Genomic DNA, 14,675 nt, shown 5'->3' with positions numbered 1-14,675 from the left:
TTGGAATAAACCCCCTTTCATCTACAAAGTCATTTGTTATCATTTTTGCTGATATGGTGGTTAAAAAATTTATTTTCTGAAAAGTTTTGTAAAGAAATTAACTAATTAAGTTTTTGTGGTTGTATTTTAATTAAAGATGTCGAGCAAAGCTGGAAGCTTAGTTCGACCTCTACTTTCATCAAATAGGCAGGAAGCTAGACTTAAAGCATTGCGGTTGTACAGACTGTGGTACAGATATATTCCTTGGATCAGTGAGTATATTTTCGAACAAATTCTGATTTTCTGCTCATAAACTGATTTGTCTCAATTTGAGACGGTGCCTCTTGAATTTAGTTTCGAGACACTCTGTTACTTCTTTGATAGCATTACTAATAATAAAATGTACTCATTTTGTTTCAGAACACAATATGATGCACGGATTACCAATTACCCAACAAGAAATGCGCGAGAAATTGCGACAAGAATTTTATAAAAATAAAGATATTACGGACGTTCGCGTCATAGACATGTTAATTTTCCATGTAATTGAGTTGTTTTTCAAAAAAAAAAAATGATTTGTAGTTGCATCTTCATACTAATAACGCTTAATATTCATTCTAGGGTCGAAACGATTTGAGAGAAATTGGAGAACTTTGGGCCCAGCCGTGTCACGTTATGGGAGAACATTTCAAAGATACTGTTAATCCGGTACCAACCAAGTTTCTGGATAAATTCTTTTCTAGCCCTGATTAAAATGTTTCATTCTCGAGAAATAGCGTTATTATTAGCAATGTAAACCAATGAACATTATCATTATAATGTAAAACATTTTTCGATCCAAATCGTACCACGTTTCGAAACTAGAAACATATTGCTTGAAAATTGGTGGATATTAACCATCTTTTGCACCTGTATTCTTAACGCTGAAACAGCTTCATTTCGTGATTAGTATAGTAGAATCGAAATTGTAAAAAAATATGTACCTAGTTGGTAACCTTCGAATATAAATATCTGATAATTGTAAATATATTCGCATTACAGTTATTATTACGTTATTATTTTTTTAATGCAATGATTCAATTTCGGAATTTCATTCTGATTTTATTGATAATTCATTTACAGCAGTCGTACTACTCGTTAAATTTGTACTGAAACGAATTTGAGTTAGATGGAAATTGTTCGCCCTGTGTCGAGATATTTTTCTCAGAGCAATGAATCCGAAGATGAGCTCTACAAATAACATAACACACATTACAAATTGAACTGATTTTTCAGCTGGTTGCGATGACGTGCCTCTGTTTACAAGCAAGAATAATTGTAAAGGACATTGCAGTATTAACGAAAGCATCCAAAATCCTGCGAGCTCGGGTATCTGAAAATTAACGTAATCAAAATTTAATTTAGGTCGTTAGAAGTGTTAGGGAGTAACCGAGCTGTATGAAAATGACGTATTACTTTTTCGAGTAAATTTCCTACGTATCCCAAGTACAATCTAAATGCTTCCATTGGAATCAAAATGATCAATACTATCGTGGTGATTACTTGATATAAATTATGCAGTGAGTCATACTGAAACAGGCGATGAGTATTTTTTATTTCCATTTCTTAATTTGAAACGAGAAATTAATTTAACTCACTTTTTGCATCAGCATGAAAATTGTGGTCACGAGCCAGAATGGAAAAAATATCACGTTGAAATATAATGCCATTTGTAACTCTAAATTGCTGGTAATCTCAGAACCTATGGAAAAAATTCTCAAAAATAATGCTTATGCGATAGTTGAATTTGTTTCGGTGACTAAAATATCATACCTACCTATTTTTTTCCATTTTTCAAGTTCTTGTTTGTAAGAGTATCCTCCGGTATGAAGGTCCATTGAACTTCGAGGCATTTTTAGAGAATGATTAACAACGCTACCGGTGTTCTATTTTCTTTTTCATTTTATAAACAGATCATTTGGAAAATCAACTGAGCAATGCATTAATTATGTATTTAATACAGTTGCTATGGCAATTACCTGAGCGCTGAGCAATCAAATACATAAATGCTATAACTGTGCTGCAGCGGTTTTGGTTAAAGTTAGTCTCAACTGTTACAGGCCTATACTCTTTAGGCGAGCACAAATCGTAAAGGCAATGGTCAATTGGTCATCTATCAATGAATATAAAGTTCATTCAACCAGCTTGAATTTCAAAATTGAAAATGAAATAGGATTGGTTTCGATTTTGAATTTTGATCGGTGCATGTATAAGTAAGGCGTGAGGAGTGGAGGATCATTCATCATGAAAGAAAAAGAAATACCGAAAATAATCCATAAATATTAATTTAAAAAATGGCATTAATAAGTTTTATAACGAAATTAATTTAATTACTGTACGAGCCGAACGAGGAAAATGGAGTCAGAATTTTGAATAGACAGGACAGACAGAGGAAAATGAAAACTCATTGCTAACGAAATTTGAAATTAGGGGCTGGAAGGATAAAGGAGTGAAAGCACCGAAACTCAAATTTTGGAAACTAAAACCTCAAAATCGGAAAAACCAACCGGTTTTTCGACTTTTGAAATTCATTTCATTCGGTTTCGTTAAGTTAAAAGTTATGTTTCCGTTTCGAATTTCATCAGCCAATTTTATTCTATTCGAAACTGGCAACACTGAATTCCTTGTCTGCAAATTTTGTAAGCCATTCCATTATTTATATCTTGAGGTACAGAAGAAGATGAAAATGCGACTAAAATTTGTAATTATTGATATTCAAAATAATTGTTAATGTTTTATAAATTGAGTATTATTGTTACACATTCACTAGTCCGTTAAATACCGCTTTACTATTCAATCAATCACGAGTAATATTTCCGCAAAGAGTGCATTTTTCGAAGCTTTGCAGTTCAACTTTGGTTCTTAAATGACCACTATTTACGATTTATTTCTTCAAATTATGTAGTGACATATTCCTGTTATTGGAGAAAAGTAAGTTTTTTCGTTTATTCATCCTAGTAATCGATCTAAATTTCGTACAACCGTCGTTATTAAAAGTTTTCATTGTGTCTTGGCTTACCACATTGTTTGTTTGGTAACGCAGTTTGGCAATTATTTTTGTTTATTTTACATTTTATATTCACGCTTTTTTTCGTTTATCCTACAGATATATGGAATGGACGGAAAATTTGACAGACGAATTAGACCACAACGCGAAAGAGAAATATACCGACCTGGTAGTGGACCATTGAAACGGACAGATCCGGCCGAATCGAATAGATATTACAAATACGATTATTCGGGTAGACCGGATAATTCTAGAGACGCAAAAGACGACTACGATGTAGATAGAGTTCCCCACGAAAGCAGTTCCTTTAACCGATACGATTCGCATAATGATAAATCGCTCGATAAAGACAGAAAAAAGACCAAAAAACCGGACGCTAGTATTTACGTGCCAAAACAACGTACCTCTAGAAGCGATAGCTCGAATGTGAACGAAAGTCATAATTATAATTCCACTTCGCACGCTCCGTTAGATAATCAGAAACCGTCGTATTCCAATAGGGACGGAGCTATGAATCGTGAAAACGAATTCGTCAATAATTCCGTTCAGTATGATAACAGCCATCATCAAAGTCGAGGCGGTTACGTCGAAAGTAAACAGTTTACACGTGGTTATAAAAACAACGATAATCAATCTAATTGGAAAGATTACCCGAAAGAGAACTCGGAGTACAAGAAATTCGATTCTAGAGATAACTACGATTCGCAAAATCAATCCGCTAATAAAGGTGGTGGCGGCAGCAGTGGCAGTGGCAATGGCGGCGGCTATAAGAATAATTCGTCGTATAACGAGGACAGAAATACGTATTATAATTCCGAATTGAAAGGTTCTAATAATTATCATCGTTACGGTAACGAATCTTCTTTCAACGATAGAAACCCCAGAAACGATCGAAATGATCGTAACGATCGTAACGATCGAGGTAATGCTAACGAAAAGAACAGAATGGGCCGTAGTCTACCTCGTCGTAACAGTTCGAATTCTATCTCAATACCGGACGCATTTAGCTCTTGGGCTCCCAGACTACAACGTCAATTTTTAGAGAGTAGAGGAATCAAACAAGAAGATTTGGATAAATACATGAAGAACCGACAACAGCAACAACAACAGTTCGGTAATTCGAACCGGGACAATCGATATTCTCAAACACTGCCGCCGAAAAATAACAGGAATGCTCATTTCAAATCGAATAATAAAGAGAATCCTAGAAACTCGAGATTTTTCCAAAAGCCGAAACCTTTCGATGAAAGACCTGGTACTGATCAGTCTGGTAGTTCTGAGGAGAAAAAACGATCGAATGTTATCAGCTCTGAAACACCAGCGTCGACTGAAAAGTCTTGGAATTCTAATGATTCGGTTCAAGAAACCAGTCCCGATGCGAAGATCGAGTCGAATAAGAAGAATATCGTTGAAAATGAACCGAACGAAGAGAGTCGTAAAGACGAAGTGCTAGATATTGTTGAAAATAACGATGAAGATTTTGTAAGTTTTTTTTATATTCGGGTTAATTTTTTCTTTAGTTTTTATTTTAATCGATTATTTATCGTAGAATTGGGCCGAAGAAGTAGAACGGGAGCAATTGTACTTTGAAAGGAACATGTGCGAAGCTGACGATTTTCATAAAAACGACGAAAATTCGCCGGATAAAAAGAAAGACCGCAAGAAACGTAGAAGGTAATTGGAAAATATTTCTTTCATTATTTTATCTTTCGAATTGGATATAAGTTTAGATATAACTATATTCGAGTAGGATTTTAGCATGATTAAAATATAAATAATTTCATTTCACTGCAGACGTGAGTTTCGGAAACGTCGAGGGTAAGTTAATGTACGCCTTATATTTAAAATAATTTTCACCGATTCAGTGTTTCAAGTTTCCTTATCACGATTCCTACGAGAATTCTCCGATTTGGTATTAAATTCGTGTATTTTACAGTTTCAGCTTCGAACGCAAACAAACCACTAACAGGAGTCGAAATCCGAGTGAAAACGAGAATCAGAATCGTAAAAAAGATAGCGACGACGATCACAGGCCGGGTCGATCGACCAATAATGATAATCGTACCGATTCGAACGATGGGTATTTATCGTGGAGAAGAAACAAGAATCCTAGTCCTTCGAGAAATCGATTGGGTATCATGGGGCGCAATAATTATCGGAACGATAATAAATTCGACAACTACCGGAATAATTCTAACGACCATGAAAAAATTAGCAATAAAATCAAAATAAATAATAAAATAAACGAATTACCCGCTATTGTTAGAGAACAGAGTAAGTTCTAATTTTACGTTTTATATATTTATTTTATTTCGTTTCTTCAGGGATGTTGAAATTTTTAGAAAAAAAAATAGAATTATTTTTATCATTTTTTTTCTCGTCTCGATTCGCACAAAAGTAGCCTGCTAGTTTTAATATGTCATTTGGCATGTTGCCAACTTGATTTAATTTAAATTTGTGTTTTTGTGTCTTATATTATGATTTTATCGTATTTTAGAGTAGCTGATTTGTGTAGATTTGTGATGCATGATACTTTTAAATTTTTTAACTAGCAAAAAAATTATTATCACTGTAGATTTGAAAGTAATTTGATTTTCTTAGATTATTTTTTCGATTTTTTTTCTCGAATGAATATTTTTTCAACATTGTAAGAGAATCAGAAAGAACTTTTTAAAACTATTTCCCGTATTACTCCATGTTCGAGTATATTTTGAAAAAAAAATTAACGCTGGGTTCGAGTTGCCGAAGTTTATGTGAGAACTTGCATGATGTATCAACACAATGGCGTAAAAAAACTCGACGTCAGCAGGTTTTAATCACTTGGTGCTCTATTTACTCTTTGCAACGTTTCATAATATTCGTGTTGGACGGCATGAATTTAACGAATTCTATCGTCATGTTTGAACGGAGCATGGGATAATTTTATTTCTGTTCTAGTGATCGTATTACTGTTTCGATTTTAATCGTTCGTTGGAAAAAAACAGTTCGTGGAAATGGAAAAATATTCAAACGATATATTTAAAAACAGTTGATATTTTAATTGATAAAATTAATAAATAGAAATTAAATGCGTCAAATGCGTATTTATTATTTTCAATTTTAAGGCTCGTTTCAACCGAAGTAAACCTCTTTACGATAAATTATTTTGTTAAAAAAATAATTGTGGCAATTTTCCAAATAAATAATCGTTAAAAATATAATTTTACGATTTTTCCATTCGCGGTGCTTCGTGCTTTTGGAAAAGTTTCATTCGAATTTTTTTTTTCTCTAATTGACCTTGAGAAGTGAACTTTGGTTAAAAGGTTATCTAGTGGATTTATTTTACAAGTACGAACTTTAAACTTTTCTTGTTAAGAGTTGCTAAATTTGTTGAAAATTTTAGGAAATATTATGTTCGTAAAGTTTCTTTTTTTTTCTCGCCATTTTTTTTTTGTAAATTTTTCACTGTTTAGTTCTCTTATTAATGTTGTATTATTTTTGCAGCGAACGCCAACAGCGATAACGTGGCCGGTATAATTAAAATCCCTCAAAGTCACGCAGTTGGACCAGCGAGCTCCGAAGTGAAATCATCGCCGCCGAAATACCCTTCTTCAGCACCGCCGGCGTCTTATTCGGCATTTCCAAACAAATCTGTCAAACAATTGTACAATCCGACCAATCCTAAACAACCGATAATCGTATCGAATCAGTCGAGTAGAGCTGCCGTTCAATCAACTTCTCAACCAGTACCGTCTCATTACCCACCTAACGCCGTTCTCAGCGAACATCCCAATCAAATGTACATTCCGCCGCCGTATTGCGATACAAACGTACCGCCAAATGTTGTTATCCCGCCTCCTGGTGCTTATATTTCTGCCGATCCTCATGCCATGTCTAGGCCTGCTTGGTACGACGCGTATTCCAAGAGTTTCCGGTCTCATAATAACGCTCATTTGTTACTGGATATCAGCTTAGCGGATACCGAGCTGCAGAGCTTACTGATGTCTCCGGGTCTGCTTCTGAATTGGGAGAAAATCAGCGCTTTGAGGTACGTTTCCCTTGGAAAATGTATCGATGTACTGTAAAAAGTAGATATACGTATAACTTGTGTGTTTCTTTTTCGCAGGGATTTCCTTCAAAAAGCTTTCCGCACGTTACTGGCGACTGATTTGAAATTCTGCGAAACGGAAAACGTCGAGCAGCATATGTGGAAAATTTTATTCCATAATGTGATCGAATTGCTCAGGAAACGTATCGTAGATGATCCGATGAATGCGCCGGAATACAGAAATTTGCTTCTTTCTGTTATTAATCAAGTAAGTTCATCTTTTCTACGGTGGTTTTTCTCGTGTTCGGAATTTTTCCAGCGGTACTAATTGTGATTTTCCTATTACAGGGAACTGATTATTTTCATAATTTAATGGCTTTATTGGAAAGTGTTCACAAAGTTAAAATCGACGACTTCCTCAACGTCGAATGTCCGACTACCAAAGGATTAGGATTAATAGGTTTAGTTTTAATATCTGCTCAAAAAATTTACCTGTTTCTGGGCGATTTGGCCAGATACAAAGAGACCAGCGAAGAATCTTCTAGCTTTACTAGCGCCAGACAGTAAGTATTTTTCGACGGTACTCTCGAAGGAAATTTTTCAACTGGCACTCTTCGATTTGAACAAATCCGGATTATCGAAAGAGCATGTCTTAAAACTTCTGTAACCAAAATTTTTCATGCTGAAGTTGATTTTTGAACTTTGAGGAAATTTTTGAAATTTTGAAGAATTCAAAAAGGCTATTTTATGGCGTTTTTTTATTTTTTAACGAACAGAACTTGTACGAGTAAATTACTTTATTTCATGCCTCACCACGTTTTGACCATTATGGAGCTTCCAGCGATTTTTTAATTTTCTCCGAAATTTCAAAATTTTCAAGAATCTTCAAAATGGTTAAATTGTGATTGTTTTCGAATTGGGGGGGGGGGGGGCGCTGCTGTCATGTAGACACATCAAACAATATCTCAACGAAAAAACAAACGCTCTTGATGTGTTGTTTTTGTGAATTTTTCTTGTTTTCTGGAATTTACAAAATTAATCAGAAATTCATTTTTGAATTGGCTCTCTTGAAATTTTGTGGTTGCTCCCAAAATAATCGAGAGGATGTCCAATCAGCACCCAGCATAGTTACAAGTGCAAAAGTTCATTTTTGATCCTCGCAGAGGAATTAGAAAATTTCTGGGAGCTTCAAAATGGGGGTGGGGGGGGGGGGGGTTAAAATGAAAAAATCATTTAGGATTAATTTTGTTGTTTGTTCGAGAAAAAATGATAAAAAAATTTTAATGAAAACAAATTCTTGAATTTTTTGATTTTTCAAAAATTGCCAGTTTAGACAAATGTGTACAAGATGTTCAAAAAAAAAATGGGTTACTGAAAATGAGCTGGGAAAGATGAGAGCCAGTACAGATGAAAATTAATAATTTAAATATAATATCGATTATTTATTTTACTTGTTGTACGACTGAAGATTCATAATATTTTATATTTTTTTCAGATGGTATATTAAAGCTAACCAACTGAATCCCAGGAACGGAAAACCTTACCATCAGTTAGCTCTTTTAGCTGTTTGTGTGGTAAGAAGAATATGTCCAAAAATACATAATTGAAGCATTACGAATATTTTCGAATTAAAATCTACTTAATTCTTACAGAGAAAAAAATTTGACGCTGTTTATTACTACATGAGGAGCTTAATGGCGTCCAATCCTTTTTTCACCGCTAGAGATAGTTTGCTGGCATTATTCGACGAAAATCGTAAAAAAGTAAATATCTTATCTATTAAAATAATGGATACTTTTTGAATTGGACTTTTCAATTTCAACTTTGAGAGGATTGCATAGCTTCAGGCGGATTTGCCAAGAGTAAATTTGAAATAAAACAGAATTGGGCAGTTTTAAAACGAATATTTGAAATTCATCAATAAACTACGAGTAAACGTTCAAAAACTGTCGAATTCTAACCGTCCGAAGCTATGAAATCCGCATAAAGTTTTTTTTTTTTTTTTTTTAAAGTTGAAAATCCCAATGAATTTGTACTAATTAATGTTTTTCTATACAGTATGAACAAGTTGAAAAAATGCGACGCGAATTGAAAGAAAAGAAGAAGCAAGAAAAGGCCAAGGAGAAAGAAAGCGTCATAAACGGTAGCATGTTAAGAAAGGAAATATGGATTAGGCCAGATGATGGCAGAAGGATTCAACGAACTACCTCTACCTCTCAGGAATGTAATGAAGAAAGCGACGATGAATTATTCAAGATATCTGCAGCTGAGGTAAATTTTTGAATGGAAAAGGATGCAGAATTTTGAGGTGGCTGACTTTAAGAAAGGTTCATTTTTGGCTGAACTTAAAATTCGGGAAGGCTCACTTTTTCAAATTGATTCAAACTTTGATTTACCTTCTCCTTTTGGTCTATATTTTTCCTTTTTCATCAAAGGGAACTTTCCATAACTCTTATAATCAGCATTTAATATTTTTTTCATCGCTATTTCAGGTTAATAAACGGTTTTTAATGAGTTTCCTACACGTCCATGGAAAATTATTTTGTAAAGTAGGGTGAGTATTCATTCAAGAAGTAAGAAAAGTTCTCAAATTACGTTTATTTCTATGCTAGAAAATAATCGCGAAATATTTCTCCGCAGAATGGAAACTTTACAAGAAGCAGCTATAGAAATGTTGACCGAATTCAAAGTATTATTGAGCCACTCGCCACTTCCTGTCACTACTCCTCGTTTATTACAATTACTAGCCTTAAATATGTTCGCAATTGATAACGGTCAATTGAAAGGTAAATCAGTGTGTAAACTCTAACCTAACCTAACTTACATCGAAATTCTCTACTTAACTTTGAAAATGTTACCTGTTTGTTGCAGATCCTCAATTAGAATCTGGTTACCATTCTGCAGTTCAAGAATCTGCTTTAGTTATTAGTTTACAAATGTTTAGTATTATTATAAACAGATGTATACAGCTGCTGAGAGAGCAACTGCAACAGATGAAAGAACATGCCGATGCAATGACGTGGAAATATCCGCTTATGGTGCATTCGGATGTGTTGATTTTATTACCTGCTGTCAAAGTGAGTACATATCTTACGTACGTCTCTCGAATTGAGGATAAAATGAAAGAACTTTATCTAAAATTATTATTACTTTTTAGTTATGGTGCGATTGGCTGTTTTGTCACGGCGATGTGTGGAATCCGCCTCCATCTTGCCAAGATTACAGAATAAGGTAATTCAGCGAGAGATTTCGAACAAATAAGAAATCGATCGTTTTAAAATTGAAACTGAAATAATGTTTTTTTTTTTTGAAAATTATTTACAGTGGATGTGGGGATTGCTGGAGCGCTCTAGCAACGTTTATAAATCTTCTGGAAGAATTAGATTATCAAGATATTCTCGTGAAAGTTGGATTTAAAGAACCTATCTTGGTTACATCCAGCGATGAACAAGGTTTGTTTTTACCAATACAGAAAAAAATTAATTTCGTGATTTTATTTAATTATCTTTTGCTTTTTCCTTCTTCAGATTACGCCGATATGGTGAAAATACCTCTAGAAGAAGATATTACGCTTAGTGGATTTACTCCTTTGATGTATAATACACAACCTGCTTGCTACACCTATAAACACATAGAAATGGTAAATTTTGTCGAATGTTCTCGACATTATTATTTCCATTTCCATTAAAATATTTTTGATTTTTAATGCGTTATGAATTTTTCTCCAGGAATTGGCTCAAGTATGTTTAAGAATCCACCGAATATTATTTTTCGGTACCGTCTTTCTATGCGGTATTGATCCGCCGGTGTTAAAGTTACATAAAACCGAGACGGGATTGGACGAATATATTTCCGTTGTTGAAGAAGTGATAACGCCAAAAAATCAGGTAAGATCGATATTTTTATGTTTCAAAAAAATTAGATAATTAATAAAAATTAACGTAATACTGAATTTGCATTCGCAGAGTGATTGTGAAAATATCGAAGACCATTGGAGCGACGCTGAAAGTGATTATAAGAATGACGACGACGATCCGGAGAGAAATAATTATAAAGATAACGCTGTGGAAGGCGATCAAAAAGGGCTACTGTACCGTAAAAAGGAACTGGAACGTATACACCAAAAACGAGAAAAATATATCAGGGATAAAAAAGTAACGAATCTGTTGCAATGTGAAAATTTCGAAATCTTCAATCGATGAATTTAACACGTGGTATTTTTTTTTCAACTTCAGGAAACTATTAATAAGGAATTGGCAGCGTTCAGCGTTGAAATGGAAATTAAACCGCATTACCTCGTGCCGGACACCAATTGTTTTATCGACTGTTTATCAGAATTGGAGAAAATAGTTAAAGCTGTTTCGGTTGCTCAAAGGCCTTTGTATTCGTTAATGATTCCTGTCGTAGGTAAGGTTTCACCAGCAGCAAGTACCTACATTTACTTTCTGAAGATGTTTGGTAATGTAATTTTTTTTTTAAATTCAGTTTTAAGCGAACTCGAAGGTATTGCCAGAGGTGCTCGGAAAGATGAAATTGTTTCGGATAAAGCAAGACATGCTTTGAAATTTTTACAAAATCGATCTTCCTATACTAATATTAAATGTGTTACAACTCGCGGTTCTGTTCTTCCTTCTACGAGATTTACCAGCGAAGAAGACTACAGCAAGGTAAGTTGATGTTTTGAGATATGTAACCCCCTCCCTCCCCTCTCCACAGGGTGGAAGCTGGTTACTAAACGTAACTTCTTTTTCAACGTTTTAGTTTTCAAAACTTTTCGATCTAAAATTGCAAATAATATCTTTTCTTTTGTCAAAATTGCCAAAAAGTTCCGTTCCTTGCAAAAAATTCCAGAAATCTTCTCAATTCAATTTTTCCGCAGAAATATCCCTTCTTTGTTAAAAATTCCCAAAAACAAAAAAAATCTTGAATTTTTGACAAAAATTACAAAAAAATATCACTTTTTGATAATTGCCTAATTGTTTTGAATTTTCCTAAAATTGTAGATGTTCTGTGTTTTGCCAAGAATTTGGATACCTACATAAAGTTTTTCCTTTTTTGAAAAATTGCTAAAAAAAATCTCACCAAGTACATAAATAATTTTGAAAAAAAAAACTTCTCCAAAAATTACCTAAAAATCTTGCTTTTTTGGCAAAAAATTTCAAAAATTCTCAAAAAAGCTTCGCTACAAAAATTGTAAAAAAATCCCACTTTTTTGTCAATAATTACCAAAAACTCGTACTTTTTGCTAAAACTATGAAAGTCTTGCTCATTACCTAAAAATTTCAAAAAAATTGCTTAAGTAAAAAATCTCACTTTTCCCAAAAATTACCAAAAAGTTGAAAAAAAGACTAGAATGCCAAAAAATCCTGCTTTTTGTTAAAATTATCAAAGTTTTGATTATTGACAAAACTTTTTGCTTTTTAGCAAAATTCGCTGCAAAAATTTGACTTCAGTACCAAATTGTCCAAAAATTGCTTTTTAGCCAATAATTCCTAAAAAATCCTGGTTTTTGCTAAAATTATCAAAGATCTTGATTTTTAATAAAATGTCTGAAAAATTCCAATTTTTTCCAAATTGTTTGAGTAAAAAATCTCACTTTTCTCAAAAATTATCAAAAAGTTGAAAAAAAGCCTAGATTTCCAAAAAATCTCGCTTTTTGTTAAAATTATCAAAGTTTTGATTATTGACAAAACTTTTTGCTTTTTAGCAAAATTTTCACTTCAGTTCCAAATTATCCAAAAATTTTGCTTTTTAGCCAATAATTCCTAAAAAATCCTTCTTTTGCTAAAATTATCAAAAATCTTGATTTTTAATAAAATAGCTGAAAAATTCCACTTTTTTCCAAATTGCTTGAGTAAAAAATCTCATTTTTCCCAAAAATTACCAAAAAGTTAAAAAAAAGTCTAGATTGCCAAAAAGTCCCCCTTTTGTTAAAATTATCAAAATTTTGATTATTGGCAAAACTTTTTGTTTTTTAGCTAAATTTGCTGCAAAAATTTCACTTCAGTTCCAAATTATCCAAAAAATTTGTTTTTTTGCCGATAATTCCCAGAAAATCGTGCTTTTTGCTAAAATTGTCAAAAATCTTGATTTTTAGTAAAATAACTGAAAAATCCACTATTTTCCAAAGACTATCCAAAAGGCTCGTTTTTCCCCAGAAATTGCTAAAAATTACCGTAGAGTGTCATTTGTCTCCAAAAAAATGTTGAAAAAAATTTTTTTATGAGAAAATTTTCGAATTTTGTCAATAATATTGTCAAAATTTTGTTTTTTGTGAAGAATTGTCAAAAATCGTCGCTTTTTGCAAAATTGCTGTTTTGCTTTTTTGCCAAAAATTGTGGAAAGGCCTGCCTCTTGTTGAAGTATTGTGAGAGTCTCGCTTTCTGCCAAAAATGGCAAAAAGTCTCGCTTTTTGTTGAAATGGCCATAGCTCATTTTTTTGCCAACAATAAAGTTTCGGTTCTTTATTAAAAATTGTCAAAAAAATCCATTCTTTTGCTATAAAGTTTCATCATTAGATTTTTTAAATCAATGATCAAAAAATTTTTCTGTTTCTTTTTACCTCATTTTGGAGAAAATTGATTAGTGGCCCTGCTCAAGCTTTTCGTTGTGATGAAAAAAATATTTTGATATACAGGGTGTCCCAAAAGTATCAAAATTCGTTTTGCTGTGAAACCAATACAATTGTGCTTCTTGTGATCTTACATTTTTAGAATCGGTTCAGTGATTCACAAACACTTCCTATTATTCCCCCCCCCTCCCCTCCTCCCTCCCTCCCAAAAAATGTCCCTACGTAAAATTGTATTTAATTTATGATTTTGTCAATTTTTTTTAACAGGTTGAAAAAAATGACGATAAAATATTGACCACTTGTATGAACCTGTGTAAGAATAGTGCTGCAGTTGATAATACTTCGGGTAATTTTTGCGAATAGTTTGTCACTGTTTTATAACGAATTAACGATCGTTGATTAATATTAATATTAAATAATCATTTTTTCCTTCGTTTGTAGACCAACAAAAGAAAATTTATCGCGAAGTAGTGCTGCTTACGGAAGACAGAAATTTACGAGTGAAAGCATTATCGAGTAATATGCCAGTGCAAACGGTTCTAGATTTCATTACGTGGGCTGATCTTCATTAAATTTATTCATCGAGATGAAATATCTTTCTGATGAAATGCCCGGTACAGGTAACTAGAATTTTGATTTTAAACGACGATCTCGATTTTAAAAAAACGCGAACTCCAATTTTTTTTGTTCTTCATTATTTTCAGATACTATTTATTATAGCTAAACGGTATATAACGAAAACGCATTTTCTCTTCTTTTTTTTCCTCAATTTTAAAGAAACTATTAAGATATCTAATCATGGGAACTCGCTGCATTTTTAGTGTTATCATTTGTGACAAAATACTGTTAGGTTTTTTTCCTCTTATGTATATATCTAATTTATAGTGATTAATAATTTATAGATGGCTTATTTTATTATTGTTGTTGTCATTTTAAAATTTAGATTTTCGTGTTTTTTTTTTCTTCTTTTTTAGTGGTTAATAACAAACTATTCCAAGCAAATATAATACCCGTTAACGAATTTGATCGTAGTATTTTATGCTTGAAATTTT

The 14,675-nt window shown here is 33.0% G+C and overlaps 3 protein-coding genes across 4 annotated transcripts; 2 read left to right on the top strand and 1 right to left on the bottom strand.

The window, feature by feature from the left end:
- Positions 1 to 32: 32 nt before the first annotated feature.
- Positions 33 to 1,034, top strand: ND-B14 (NADH dehydrogenase (ubiquinone) B14 subunit). The gene is made up of 3 exons (XM_065370901.1): positions 33 to 251; positions 400 to 521; positions 601 to 1,034. The coding sequence occupies exons 1-3, from the start codon at positions 137 to 139 to the stop codon at positions 730 to 732; spliced, it is 369 nt and encodes a 122-aa protein (XP_065226973.1). The 5' UTR covers positions 33 to 136; the 3' UTR covers positions 733 to 1,034.
- On the bottom strand, positions 822 to 2,655 carry LOC135850143 (transmembrane protein 17-like). The gene is made up of 5 exons (XM_065370900.1): positions 1,998 to 2,655; positions 1,796 to 1,911; positions 1,617 to 1,720; positions 1,435 to 1,548; positions 822 to 1,351 (listed from the first exon to the last, which is right to left on the bottom strand). The coding sequence occupies exons 2-5, from the start codon at positions 1,869 to 1,871 to the stop codon at positions 1,070 to 1,072; spliced, it is 576 nt and encodes a 191-aa protein (XP_065226972.1). The 5' UTR covers positions 1,872 to 1,911; positions 1,998 to 2,655; the 3' UTR covers positions 822 to 1,069.
- A 29-nt stretch (positions 2,656 to 2,684) lies between these two features.
- LOC135850139 (telomerase-binding protein EST1A-like) lies at positions 2,685 to 14,615 on the top strand. 2 transcript variants are annotated; one of them, XM_065370895.1, is made up of 24 exons: positions 2,685 to 2,949; positions 3,125 to 4,507; positions 4,575 to 4,699; positions 4,820 to 4,843; positions 4,962 to 5,299; positions 6,509 to 7,052; positions 7,131 to 7,320; positions 7,401 to 7,615; positions 8,548 to 8,626; positions 8,705 to 8,815; positions 9,111 to 9,323; positions 9,545 to 9,606; positions 9,693 to 9,838; positions 9,924 to 10,129; positions 10,210 to 10,283; positions 10,377 to 10,504; positions 10,580 to 10,692; positions 10,781 to 10,939; positions 11,018 to 11,206; positions 11,288 to 11,459; positions 11,538 to 11,719; positions 13,891 to 13,969; positions 14,065 to 14,243; positions 14,328 to 14,615. In XM_065370895.1, the coding sequence occupies exons 2-23, from the start codon at positions 3,134 to 3,136 to the stop codon at positions 14,193 to 14,195; spliced, it is 4,854 nt and encodes a 1,617-aa protein (XP_065226967.1). In that variant the 5' UTR covers positions 2,685 to 2,949; positions 3,125 to 3,133; the 3' UTR covers positions 14,196 to 14,243; positions 14,328 to 14,615. The 2 variants fall into 2 exon arrangements, with proteins under 2 accessions (XP_065226967.1, XP_065226968.1); XM_065370896.1 differs by lacking the exon at positions 4,820 to 4,843 and having other exon boundaries at positions 2,686 to 2,949.
- The last annotated feature ends 60 nt before the right edge of the window (positions 14,616 to 14,675 follow it).

Source organism: Planococcus citri, chromosome 1 (assembly GCF_950023065.1).
Source record: "Planococcus citri chromosome 1, ihPlaCitr1.1, whole genome shotgun sequence".
NCBI lineage: Eukaryota > Metazoa > Arthropoda > Insecta > Hemiptera > Pseudococcidae > Planococcus > Planococcus citri.
The sequence above is the reverse complement of the archived record's forward strand: the minus strand, read 5'-3'. Positions and strand labels throughout refer to the sequence as shown.

What these genes read in the sequence shown, in the direction of transcription:
- LOC135850139 (XM_065370895.1), top strand. Translation starts at nt 3,134, where the DNA reads ATGGACGGAAAATTTGACAGACGAATTAGACCACAACGCGAAAGAGAA. An exon ending in GAGTTTCGGAAACGTCGAGG is followed by an intron (nt 4,844 to 4,961) that starts GTAAGTTAATGT and finishes TGTATTTTACAG; the next exon opens with TTTCAGCTTCGAACGCAAAC. An exon ending in CGCTATTGTTAGAGAACAGA is followed by an intron (nt 5,300 to 6,508) that starts GTAAGTTCTAAT and finishes TTATTTTTGCAG; the next exon opens with CGAACGCCAACAGCGATAAC.
- ND-B14 (XM_065370901.1), top strand. Translation starts at nt 137, where the DNA reads ATGTCGAGCAAAGCTGGAAGCTTAGTTCGACCTCTACTTTCATCAAAT. An exon ending in CAGATATATTCCTTGGATCA is followed by an intron (nt 252 to 399) that starts GTGAGTATATTT and finishes ATTTTGTTTCAG; the next exon opens with AACACAATATGATGCACGGA. An exon ending in TAGACATGTTAATTTTCCAT is followed by an intron (nt 522 to 600) that starts GTAATTGAGTTG and finishes TATTCATTCTAG; the next exon opens with GGTCGAAACGATTTGAGAGA.
- LOC135850143 (XM_065370900.1), bottom strand. Translation starts at nt 1,871, where the DNA reads ATGCCTCGAAGTTCAATGGACCTTCATACCGGAGGATACTCTTACAAA. An exon ending in TTTTCATGCTGATGCAAAAA is followed by an intron (nt 1,549 to 1,616) that starts GTGAGTTAAATT and finishes CGCCTGTTTCAG; the next exon opens with TATGACTCACTGCATAATTT. An exon ending in TAGGAAATTTACTCGAAAAA is followed by an intron (nt 1,352 to 1,434) that starts GTAATACGTCAT and finishes GTTAATTTTCAG; the next exon opens with ATACCCGAGCTCGCAGGATT.